Here is a 13202-nt window from a genome sequence, read left to right on the forward strand (position 1 = left end):
CTTCATTCATTAAGGACAAACCTCCAAGGTGCGCGATGAAGTTCTTCCTACATGAGCTTTTTCTGTCACTGTGCAAGTTCGGTCGCGGCAGTGTTCTGTGAATTGTACTGTTCATTTAGCTCGCATCGCTACTCAAAAGGCATTCAGCAGAGACACGCACTTCAGAATGCAGCTAGATCCGTTGGAAACTTTCAGACAGTCGAGGCCAAGCCGATTCCCACCCATCCTCAACTTTACTTTTCTGAGGCCCCCCATGTTGGAGTGAATGCTACGGATGGAGAGAATGTGTTGCTGCTTCACTGTCCTCATCCTCTCATGCAAACAAATAGCTAATGTGACAGCGTGCAGAATTCAGAGATTCGTTAGACACCCAAAGACAAAATCTGATGTTTCATAATATCGAAATGACTGCCGATATTTCACGCACCTAAAGCAACAGATAAACATTAGCAAAGAAGAAGGCTTAGAGAAGAACTTTCCGTGCAGCTCATTATTATGGCGCTACTAACCGTACTAAAAACAACTACCAGAAGGCGGCACCTTCTGTATTGTTCCTGTGCGTGCGTGTACATAAAAGGCGCACTAAAAAGTGACAAGCACTTCTTTGCAGGCCGACAGCGGAGCCTCATCCTTCATCTCTCTTCTCTCGCCACCGCGACAACGAGACATGTACAAACCGCAAATAGCTGAACGCTGCCTGAACATCATGGAAAACCGCGCAATCTTACCCCGATCCAACTTAATCCGACCAAAAAACAAGCACGCATCTTTCGCTAAGTCCTGGCACATCCTCACTCCAAGAATGCTGTGCGACTAGGGATGGTATGATACAGCTCTCTGACCATGCTAACTGTGCGGAAATCAGGGCAGATGCAGAACACATTCTGTGGTCCTGTGACGCTGCCTTTAAACCCCCCCCCCCCCCCCCCCCTTTCCTCCAGGCGAGCTTCGTGTCGCTCGCACTCGACAGATGAAAAGCGGGCCTTAGGGAAGCAAGTTGTCTTTTTAACTCGGCTGGAGGCCCTTCGCTGATGAGGACATGCCTTTACGAAAAGGCCCACGGCACAGTTCCTGTCGCGCATTATCCTCCGGAAAACGGCAGCTCCCACTCACCGAATCCCGCTTGCAGGCCTGAACTGCCTGTTTCCGCGCTGTTCGGCACGCGACGCTTGCATTCCAGACGGCCCGTACGGCTCCCTCTGCAGTCTCCGCGCAGGAGTGCAGAGGGCGTTGCGAACGTTCTCCATCCAGACGTCGAGGCAGGCACAGTCTGACTCCCTGATGGCCCTTGGTTTATAGATGAATGAATATGTGTTAGTTATGCAGCACTGAAACGGTTTGCTACGTTCGGCTTGAACTCAAGTCCGCACTGAAGTTCCGCTCACATTTAGGACCATCGAAAGAAAACCCTGCGTGACGAAAATATTGTTGTGCAAGCTTTTTCTTTCCACTTAAACAAGGAGCTAATCACGAGATGAAGTTATAAGCCCAAGAATTTGGATGCCTCTGGCTTGTTTGATAAAGTTAAACATTCTGAAGCTTTTTTTTTGTTCATGTTGTGATTGTACAGGCGCGTAAAACAGGACGCCATGGACCGTGGCCCAACGTTGCCAACAGTTGCATCCTACTATAGAGAGAGCATGCTTTTCGTTATTTTTTCTCTTGTTTTGGTGCTGGTTTGGTTTAGTGGTTTGCTTTGTGTTGTTTAACGTACCAAAGTGACTGAGGCTATGAGAGACGCCGTACTGGAGGGCTCCGGACATTTCGACTACCTGGGGTTCTTTAACGTGCTCTGACATCGCACAGTACACGGGCCTCTAGAATTTGTCATGCAAAGAAATTCAACCGCCGCGGCCTGGATCGAACCCGCGTCTTTCGGGTCAGCAGCTGAGCGCCATAAGCACTGAGCCACCGTGGCGGCAGACATCCATCGCTATCTGGATGCTCGCTGTAATATGTTTTATTGCGAAAGCAATACTAGTGGCACTTTCAGCCCGTCGCGTAGCGAAGACGGTAGCTACCAAATTAGCATATTGGATTGGATTGGATTGGATTGGATTGAATTGTATAACCGATTCATCATCACAAGTGTAACCACAAGCACCGCCACCAGCTACACTACCAGCTGAACCATGACGTAGCTACGGATATTGCTTTCGCAATTACAGGGATTGACCAAGCTATGCCACAGACATTTTTTTTAAAGGGTAAGAGACCACGCCCGGTTTTCTTACCGCAATTTTTTTTTCGTCTTTCCTTCCATTTCTAGCACATACGACAAGAGCGCCGCTGTTTTTAGCAGTGCAAGCAAAAATTCGAAATTGGCCACCTGGGCTTTCGTTAGGGGGCGGTGGTCACCGCAAAAAGCCATCCCCGCCACGTACCTGCGCTGCGATGTCGGAGGAGGGGCTCTGTTGAAGGGAGTCCCCCGGTTGCCTCCGTGACGCGGCACGGCCACTTGCCAGGACGTGCTCGACGCCGGCGCTCGCCTGGCCCCGGGAAACCCCCGAAAAAATGGTTGCCGGCTCTGAGATTTGGCCATACGTTGCTATGGCGTCGCTTGAGGCGTCACCATTTACGTCACTGTGCTCTCGCACGTCACATGTCGGTTATAAGCACACCTACTCATGCATAAGTGAAAGTCAGCAGAACAGCAAGCAAGCGTGAAATTCACGCATGGAATGCGATCCGATCTGAGCGGCAAGCTGATCTGGGAGATCTGAAGCTAAGCAAACAGTGCAAAAAAACGAGCAGACTGCAATAATCTTGGACAGGATTAGAGCTCAGGCACTGCATACGCGATGAGTACTTTGGAATATCCGTTTACGGCGTGGGCCTTTCACGTAGGGCGAGCTATTAAAGCGGCATAACAGATTTGCAGTGAAATAAAAACGGCGTAAACCAGACTTCTGATGCCACCCGTAGTAGCGTAGACCTTCATCCATGCATTAGAATTTGTAAATTGTGAACTGTGGGGCTTAACGCCTCGAAGCTACACATGAGCCACGGGCGACATTACAATCTGCATTTGGGAATGCTCTCTTCCAGAAGTAAAAAAAACTTGCCGCTACCCATGAAGAAATGGTGTTTTAGGATTGAAAAAAGCTGAAGTATAAAACGTACGCTCGCATTAGGATTGACAAAATATCACTAAGTGCCGCTTATTTTCTGCACTCCGGGCTGAAAACAATGCAGCTCAGAATAAACCATTGCATAATGGCTTGTTCAACTTCCGATCTCGAAAAATATGCAGCGCTAAGTGACGACGGAAACAAGTGAGTAAGGAATCTGTGTTGGAAGGCGTAACCCAATCGTGACTGGAAATGGCTCGTGGAAACCACGATCTGTAGTTATTTGCAACTCCGATGAAGTCAAAAAATGATCTGCGATTCAGATTTCATAGACGTGGATCTGCGCACTGCTGCTAGTGTCCATTCGATCCTCCTTCTTTGCTTGATGCGCGCCCCTTAAGCAGAAGGTGCGGTTGCTGCTTTTGCAAGGTCAACTGACTAAGGTCAGGACATTTTTGAAAAACAAGCCTACTGCGTAAATGAGGCATCGAAGATAACCTCTGCAAAATACTAGAGCCATGCGCGCCGCGGAAAGCTGCAAAAATTTAAATCAAAGCCCGCTCGTTCTTTCCTTCCACAAGCGAACGTCCTCGTCCTGTACTCTGGCTCGTTTGACGTCATACAGAAAGCGTTCGCTAAAGGCATTCCATTGGTGCGTCGTTTTGACTGACGGGCGAAGGGTGGGCGTAGCCGGGGCATCGCGTCGTCTGCTCGGGGCGTCGCGTCGTCTGCTCGTCAGCGCCTTCCATTTTGGCACATGCCTAAAGCCCGCATGAAGGAAAAAAAAAACAGGAGGGAGCGTCCGGCGACAGCCTTGAACCCTAGGCATAAAAAGTAAATAGTAAACCGGAGAGAGAAGAAAAAAAGACGCGACGAAACACCGCTAGGAGGCTCAAAGAGCAAAATATAGAGGGTATTAGTTGAACCACCGCTCCCCCCCCCCCCTCCTCAAATAGACCGGGTAGCAAAAAGCAAGAAAAGAATTCTTTTTCAAGGCGGGGCCATGCCTTAGACATGTGACAGCACTCCACCAGACGCCACGCCTCCTGATACCTATACAAACCAGTGCCAATAAATGACGTGTAGAACAGTAATAACTGTACGTTTAACACGTCTTAGCTGTATTCTGATGTACATCACCAATGACAGTGCTATGCCGCACAGAGCGCCGTAACACAAAAAAAATTGTAGGGCTGATTACATTTGTGTAAGACTGACGACACAGCGATCCTGTTTGAGTTTGGATCGACTAAGTTAACCGCGATTATGCTCGTCATTTCTGTCCGTTGTCTATAGTAGCCTCCCCCCCCCCCCCCCCCCAACATCAACGAACACTCAGTCATCAGTACGTACAGTCTTTGTCAAAAGTAACCACGCTGCACGTTTTTCTTCTCAGTCGTATATTATTATGCCAGCCCTCAAACTCTAAATCTCTGCATGGTAAGAAGAACCCCTGTTCTCACCTTCAAAGAACTTTCTGATCTTTAGGGAAGCCGTGAGAGCTCTGCTTTACGAATGACACCCAAACCATGCAGCCTGGTTACTTTTGACAAAGACTGTACGTACAAGTGTTTATTTCAGTACCACCGACGGACGCCTGATGCCCGCTGTCGGAGCAGACGACAACTAATACAGGACTTGTCGTCCGCTCCGACAGGGGGCGTCTGGCGTCCGTGGGTGACTTCATTACTGCGAATACAGCCACCGCTGCGCATGACTAGCGGAACAACCTTATTAAAATTAAAATTACTTATTAAAATTTTTAAGTCTTCGGTGAAACATTCAGTGCGTTAGATAAGTAGAGAATGCTTCTTTAACTGGCCACAAAGAACACAGAAGTAACAATGAGTGTTATCACACATATAGACAGGACAATAACTAAACCAACAATCTGTAAATAAACAGAGAAATCACCACGCGTTCTCCTCCGCCCCTTCCAAGTCTACTGAGCAGGAGCACCCGGGTTCGAAACCTAACGCGGCGGCCGCGTTTCGATGGAGGCGAAACGCAAAACACTGCCCGTCTCCTGTGCGATGCCAGTGCGCATGTCAGTGCGCATTAGAGCAGTGCCTCCTTTATAAGTGCCTACAGGGTGAGGGACCGTGTGGCCTCCTGCCTTCTCCCCCAAATCAGGGAAATGCAGCGCCGCCCCGCGCCCACGAAGCCGAACTACCCTCCAACGAACAGTTCTTCTTCAAGCACAGCTACTATAGTTCTCCATAAAGTCAGCAATAAAATTCCAGTACGGAAAGGTGTCAGGCAGGGAGACACGATCTCGCCAATGCTATTCACTGCCTGCTTACAGGAGGTATTCCGGGGACTGGAATGGGAACAGTTGGGGATAAGAGTTAATGGAGAATACCTGAGTAATTTGCGATTCGCTGATAACATTGCCTTGCTAAGCCACTCAGGACAAGAACTGCAAAGCATGATCAATCAGTTAGACAGACAGAGCAGAACGGTGGGGCTAAGAATTAACATGCAGAACACCAAAGTAATTATTCAACAGCCTAGCAAGGGAACAGCAGTTCGCAATTGGTAGCGAGGTGCTGGAAGTAGTAAGAGAATATGTCTACTTAAGGCAGGTAGCGACCGCAGATCCGGATCATGAGAGGGAAATAACTAGAAGAATAAGAATGGGGTGGAGCGCATATGGCAGGTTCTCTCAGATCATGAATGGTAGCTTACCAATATCCCTGAAGAGAAAAGTATACAACAGCTGTATCCTACCGGTACCCACCTATGGGACAGAAACGTGGAGGCTAACAAAGAGGGTTCAGCTTAAGTTAAGAACAACGCAGCGAGCTATGGAAAGGAAAATGATAGGTGTAACGTTAAGAGATCGGAAGAGGGCGGAGTGGGTGAGGGAACAAACGCGGGTTAATGACATCTTAGTTGAAATTAAGAGGAAGAAATGAGCTTGGGCAGGGCATGTAATGCGAAGGCAAGATAACCGCTGGTCCTTAAGGGTAACGGAGTGGATTCCAAGAGAAAGCAAACGTAGCCGGGGACGGCAGAAAGTTAGGTGGGCGGATGAGATTAAGAAGTTTGCGGGGATACAGCGGCGGCAACTGACAAAGGACAGGGTTAATTGGAGAGACATGGGAGAGGCCTTTGCCCTGCAGTGGGTGTAGTCAGGCTGATGATGATGATGATGGACATTTCTTGTAGAAATTTGCGCTTTTCTTTTTGGCGAAAATATTTTCAGAAGTAACGGCGAAATGTCAGCATTAGTAACATTTATGAATAATACTGCAAAATAACAAAAAATACAGGGGGCACTTTGGCTGTCTAAAGTGCTGCAAGGCGAAAGCGTTTCCTGGCGCACTGTGTTTTTATTTACTTTTTGTTTTTCATATTTTGTTTCTTTTGCTTTTATTTTTAGTTTGTTTATTTTCTTATTTTGATTTTTCCTTTTCTTGACGTTATTCCTTTTATTTTACTTATGAAACCCATGCATTCACTAGATGCGCCTTTATTCATCCTCGAACCTTGAGCCTTCTTGGCGGAGGAAATAAAGACAAAAAAAAACTGCCTCTCCCGTAACCGAGAGTAGAGCAAGCATGAAATGTTTACGGGCATAATGCGAAGCGCACGCGGACACGACAAGACGCAGGCCTGACAAGAATGTACTACATGCAACGCGTTCGAAACTGTCCGAAGTGCGTAGAGGCGAAAGCGTTTTCAGCACCACTTTGCGTATGTGACACTGGTGATGTTGCCACTGGATTACGTCACACATAATTCATGACGAAGTAATGACAAATTACTGATTAGTGTGTAATGACTGATTAATGACTAAATACTAATAAACTGCTAATTAATGATGCTTAAGCTTCGCCTTTAGGAGTGGAACGCGACAGCGTGTTGTAGCGCTGCCAGACAGTCCGCGGAACGCCACCACCCGTTCGGCGTGATGCCTCGTCCTTTGAACGCGATGCTTTTTGAGGAAAGGAAATTACGCAGTAATTCTCTGCCATCTCGGTGGACACCCGAGCCGCACCTTACAGGAAGGTAGGAACGCCACCACCCGTTCGGCGCGATGCCTTGCCCTTTGAACGCAACGTTTTTTGATGACAGGAAATGGAGCAGTAATTCTCTGTAATCGCGGTGGACACCCGACCCGCACCGTAAAGCATTTCATGCTTAAATATTGTGGCATGTGCTTTTTGCACGCGTTATTAGAAATCGGAAATTATAATTCCGTGCATTATTTAACGCCAGCTCGACTGATATCTTGATAAACATTGAGAAGGCACTGGCAGCAGTTATTTTTTGTGACTCGTTTGGAGACCAACCGGCGCTTGCATGCAGGTCGCGTAGGAGGGCTTAGAGAGTCTCGTTAAATCTCGTTAAGTCTCGTACGGTGGCCGGATGTTCTCGTTTCAGAGCCCGGATGAGTGGATTTCGGTCTCGGCGTGACGTCACCACACTGCCGACAACGGGAGCTAAAAGCATTTCATGCTTAAAAGCCTTCGTGGCGGAGTGGTAGCATCTCCTCATCAAATGCCAAAGGCCCTGGTGCGATTCCCACCCTCGGCGCAGTTTCTTTTTGAGCAGTGACGCCCAAAACGCGGACAAATCTGCCGACGCGGCTGCCGACGCGTCTGCTAACGGCAGTATGAGGCATTAAAGGCTTTCGCCTTATGAGGTTAGGTAAAAGGGCGGAGCCGTCCAGCACCAGTCGCTCCCGGGCACGCGGCGATGAAACGCCTCAGACGCAGTAGTTGCAATCTCCACGGGCACATAAGTGCACGTATTCGCAAACACTCTAAGAGCGGACAAAAAAAAAACGTGCGTGATGGTCTCTCTGACTACTCACCTGCCACTGGAATGGTGGAAAATATTCATCCAATGGCCCTGAGAGCAGCATAGTACACGCGTTCCACGAGTCTGCGTCGCTGGCTTCCCGGCGGGACCCTACGGATGGTTCCGCGGTTATTTGACAGCAGATGTGTTTGTGTTCTTCCTCACAAGCAATATTGTCACGAATATTACACAGCACACAGAGACACAAGAACTGCTCCAGTCTGCCGAGCGGTCACCAGCAAGAAGACGAACCACTTCTTCTTCCTCGTCACAAGCGAGATGGCGAAGCACTTCTTCTTCGTCCACCTCTGAGCTGTATCATTGCTCCCTCCCCTGCAGCATCGCCTCGATGCGGGCCGCTTTCACAGAGGGGAAAATGGGTTAGACACGGAAAGTGAGACACAGCTATCACGACACACAACCGGCGGCACTCAGCGTCAAGTACAATCAGCAGGACGGTCGTGGTACGGCTTCATACGAACGACGTGCACAACATCCGGATGCGGTGGTCTGCGCGAAGGGCGGCCTGGGGTTGCCGGTGAAACTTCGTACGTCACGTCGCTAATGCGGCGGAGAACTCGGTAAGGTCCGAAGTATCGGCGCAGTAATTTTTCGGACAACCCACGGCGACGAACTGGTGTCCAAACCCACACGTGGTCGCCTGGTTCGTACGTAACAAATCGCCGTCCGAGATTGTAGCGGTCAGCGTCGGCGTGCTGTTGACGGTGTATTCGCTGCCTGGCCAGTTGACGTGCTTCTTCAGCCCGCTGAACGAAAGTGGCGACGTCAAGATCTGGCTCTAGGTCACACTGAGGGTCGACGGGCAACATGGCATCCAAAGAAGTAACAACTGGACGACCGAAGACAAGCTGGAAGGGCGTGAGCCGCGTTGTCTCTTGCAGGGCCGTATTGTAAGCGAACGTTACGTACGGGAGAATTTGGTCCCATGTTTTATGCTCCACATCCACATACATGGAGAGCATGTCGGCCAGGGTTCTGTTAAGGCGCTCTACCAAACCATTTGTCTGTGGGTGGTACGCTGTTGTACGCCTATGGCTGGTGTGGGTCAGATCTAGGACTGCCTGAGTCAAGCGGGCTGTGAAAGCAGCTCCACGGTCAGTAATTATAACCGCAGGAGCGTAATGACGCAGCACGATGTTGTGTACAAAAAACGTAGCCACTTCGACAGCAGTTCCGTTTGCAAGCGCCGCTGTCTCAGCGTACCGCGTCAAATAATCCGTCGCGACAGCAATCCAACGTTTTCCAGTGGATGACTTCGGAAAAGGGCCGAGTAGGTCCATTCCCACTTGTTGGAAAGGCGTCTTCGGAGGCGCTATGGGATGAAGAAATCCTGCGGGTTTGAAGGGAGGAGACTTACGGCGCTGGCAGTCGCGACAGGTTTTGACGTATGTCCGCACTGATGGAAGTAATCTTGGCCAGTAGTACCTCTGCCGAATCCTCGCTAAGGTACGACTGACCCCCAGGTGGCCGGCAGATGGTTCGTCGTGGCAAGCGCTCAAGATATCAGGTCGCAACTCGGACGGGACTACGAGCAGAAATGTTGCAGTGTTGCTCTCAAAGTTGCGCTTGTAGAGGACGCCGTTCTGCAGAGTGAAGGATTTGAGTCCACGAAGAAAAACACGAGGAATGCGGGGACCGTCGCAGCCTTCCAGGTACGCGATGAGCGGCGCTAACTCTGGGTCTTCCCTTTGAAGCTGCGCCATATCGGTTGCGCTAACAGCACCAAGGAAAGAGAAGTCTTCAGTGATTTCCGGGGAAGCAAGGTCCACTGGCGCGCGTGATAAACAATCCGCATCTTGGTGCTTCCGCCCCGACTTGTACACGACCGTTACGTCGTACTCCTGCAAACGGAGGCTCCACCTCGCCAACCGCCCAGATGGATCTTTGAGGCTGGCCAGCCAGCATAACGAGTGGTGATCACTGACAACGCGAAATGGTCTTCCGTATAGGTATGGGCGGAACTTACTGATGGCCCAGACTACCGCAAGACATTCTTTCTCAGTCGTTGAATAGTTGCATTCCGAGCGCGAAAGTGTACGGCTTGCGTATGCGATGACTCGTTCGGCGCCATCCTGCCACTGTACCAGGACCGCCCCAAGGCCTACGTTGCTAGCATCAGTGTGTATGTCAGTTGCTGCGGCGTCATCGAAATGGGCGAGTATCGGTGGACGTTGCAGGCGGTGGCGGAGCTCCACGAAAGCATCCTCTTGGTCGCTTCCCCACAAGAAGGGTGTGTCGTCTCTGGTCAGCGCTGTTAAGGGTTCAGCTATTTTGGAAAAATCTTGGACGAATCGTCGATAGTAAGAGCACAGTCCCAAAAAACGTCGAAGGGTCTTTTTGTCAGTGGGACGCGGGAAACTGGAGACAGCAGCGGTCTTGTCGGGATCTGGGAGAACACCGCGCGCGCTGACAACATGGCCGAGGAAACGAAGCTCCTCAAAACCGAAATAGCATTTCTCGGGCTTGATCGTAAGTTGCGCACATTGGAGCGCCCGGAGCACTGTGCGCAGCCGCTCCAAGTGTTGCTCGAAGGTGGGCGAGAAAATGACGACATCGTCCAGGTATACGAGGCACGTCTGCCACTTGAGCCCAGACAAGACAGTGTCCATCATGCGTTGGAAAGTAGCCGGCGCTGAGCATAGTCCGAACGGGAGCACCTTAAATTCGTATAGACCATCAGGCGTCACAAAAGCAGTTTTCTCGCGGTCTCGCTCGTCCACCTCTATCTGCCGGTAGCCGCTTTTGAGATCCAAGGAGGAAAAGAACCTGGCATCACGTAGTCTGTCGAGTGCATCATCAATCCTGGGGAGCGGGTAAACGTCCTTCTTCGTCACGTTGTTCAGTTTGCGGTAATCGACACAAAATCTCAGGGTGTTGTCTTTCTTTTTCACGAGGACTACCGGTGACGCCCATGGACTTGTCGACGGTTGAATGACATCGTCGGCGAGCATTTCGTCCACTTGCCTTTTAATGGCTTCGCGTTCCGTCGAAGAAACGCGGTATGGGCGCTGGCATACGGGTGGTGTAGTCTCGTCGGTGATAATGCGATGCTTTGCGACAGGCGTACGACCGACCCTGGAGCTTGTGGCAAAACAACCCGCGAAGTCGGTTAGAAGCGCTGAGAGAAGAGCCTTCTGCTCAGGCGCCAAATCGGGATTGATTCTGACGGACGGAGGACAGGGCATGGTGGGGCCTGGTCTTCAGGGCTTGTCTCCAGGGCGCACACTTGAGGCACCACAGCGAAGTCATGCAGGAAGGCGACAGCCGTGCCCTTGGCGAGGTGCTGCAACTCGTTGGCAAAATTTGTAAGGAGCACACTAGCACAACCGTCTTGTAGTTGGACGAGCCCGCGAGCGATGGCTACTCCTTTCTCGAGCAGCAGGGGTACGTGGCTATCAGCGACACCTTCGTAGTCGTGGAATAAATCATTCCTCACGAGAACTAGCACACTGGACCGGGGTGGCACCATTACGTCGTCGTCAACAAGTCGCAGAGCAGTGAAGCGTGAATCGTCTGTGTCAGTGCGTGCCACGGCCCGTTTCGTCGAGAACGTGACCCGTGATTCGTGGAGGTCAATGACAGCACCGTTCGTGTGGAGAAAGTCAAGACCGAGGATCAAGTCCCTCGAACACTCACGGAGGACTACAAACTCGCCGACGTACACAAAACCACGGATGTCGACACGAGCTGTGCACCTGCTGGCAGGGATAATCAGGTGACCCCCAGCAGTGCGAATGCTAGTTAATTAAAAGACTAGCGCATAAAACTAGGACAAAGACAGAGAAGGAGACAGGACGAGGACAGGACAGGTGTAGTAAACCTTTAGTTGATGTTTAGCGCTCGTCCTGTCTCCTTCTCTGTCTTTGTCCTAGTTTTATGCGCTAGTCTTTTAATTAACTATGTCAAAACAACTAGCCCAGCTTTCCGCCTTGATTGCGAATGCTAGGCCCCGACCACCCCGTCAATACTTTCTTCAGTTGTACGGCAAGGGCCAGGCACATGACAGAATAGTCGGCACCAGTATCCAGCAAAGCGGTCACGTCGATTCCGTCAATTTTGACGCACAAATCGGAGGTAGCGCGTCGGATGCTGTCGCTACTCGCTCCCGGAGAAACATCGTCGCGTGGTAGTGGCGCAGGAGGATCTTCACAAGTCCCGGCATCAGCGGCCTTGCCTCCAGAGGCCGCTGGAATCAGTTTTCCCGGCGTGGACTGGGAGAACGGCGTCCGGAGTAGCCTGCGGCTTGACGGGGGCTTGGAGAACGGTAGCGTCGCGGCGACGGTGATCGAGCCTCCTGGTGGCCTGACGTGATGTGGTTCTGGCGCGACGACAGATGGAATGCTATCTCCTGCGGTCGTTCCCCGTTCTGAGGGCACGGGTCGTCCGGCGCGAAACCACGCAGGCCCACGCAGCGGTATGGGCACGCCCTGTAGAGGTGACCCGCCTCGCCATAGTGATAGCAGAGGGGCCGACGATCCGGGGCACGCCACACTTCACTCTTTCGCGGCCGCTGATAGGCTGGCGGAGCGTCACCACGAGGGGAGCTCGACGAGAGCACTGCTGGAGTCGCGGCAGTGACGTCGTACCCAGGGGCCTGGCGCAGGACGGACGCATACGTGGGCCTTGCATCAGGCTGGCGAGGAACCTCGGAAATCTGGTGCTGTTGTGCTGCCAGGCGCACCTCGTCCCGGATGACTTCGCTCAGTGGCGTGAAAGATGGCGTCTCGGACGGCGTACGGAAGGCCTGCAGTTCCTCTCTGACGACGGATCGGACCAGCTCGCGTAGAAAGGCCGCGTCGATACCGGGAGGCATGGAGATGGGATCAGGCCCGAAGGTGTTGACGTCGCGATTGTACTGGCGGGCTCGCTGTTCCAGTGTCTTCTCCATAGTTGCCGCCTCGGTGAGGAACTCTGCCAGAGTGCTTGGTGGGGTGCGCACGAGTCCTGCGAAGAGCTCTTGCTTGACACCCCGCATGAGGTGGCGAAGCTTCTTGTCTTCTGTCATGTTGGGATCCGCGCGCTTAAAAAGGCGAGTCATGTCCTCGGAGTACATGCGTACACTATCGTTGTGGCGCTGGTTGCGCGAGTGTAACGCAGCTTCTGCTCGCTCTCGACGGTCTGCATTCGGAAAAGTGGCTTTAAGATTGCGGCAGAAAGCTTCCCAGGACGTAAACGAAGCTTCATGATTTTCGAAACATGTCCGAGCCGACTCTTCAAGTGCAAAATAGACATTGTGGAGCTTACGGTTGTCACTCCAGCCGTTGTAACGGGCAACCCGTTCGAATATCTCGAGCCAATCCT

The 13202-nt window shown here is 51.4% G+C and overlaps 2 protein-coding genes across 36 annotated transcripts in view; both read right to left on the reverse strand.

Annotated features, from left to right (window-relative positions):
* LOC149347898 (uncharacterized) overlaps positions 1-13202 on the reverse strand; it is a 483015-nt gene that overhangs the window by 161425 nt on the left and 308388 nt on the right. The window lies entirely within an intron of this gene.
* LOC149347899 (uncharacterized) overlaps positions 1-13202 on the reverse strand; it is a 55927-nt gene that overhangs the window by 32270 nt on the left and 10455 nt on the right. For all 4 annotated transcript variants that reach the window (XR_016292696.1, XM_089587733.1, XM_089587732.1 and 1 more), the window contains exons 2-3: positions 2385-2489; positions 1114-1287 (exon numbers count right to left, since the gene is read on the reverse strand). Coding sequence is in view for 3 of the 4 variants with exons in the window: in XM_089587733.1 (XP_089443859.1) it covers positions 1114-1287; positions 2385-2489 (279 nt within the window). In the remaining variant the exon portion in view is untranslated. The remainder of the gene's footprint in view (positions 1-1113; positions 1288-2384; positions 2490-13202) is intronic.

Source organism: Amblyomma mixtum, chromosome 4 (assembly GCF_055824585.1).
Source record: "Amblyomma mixtum isolate Tamu chromosome 4, ASM5582458v1, whole genome shotgun sequence".
NCBI lineage: Eukaryota > Metazoa > Arthropoda > Arachnida > Ixodida > Ixodidae > Amblyomma > Amblyomma mixtum.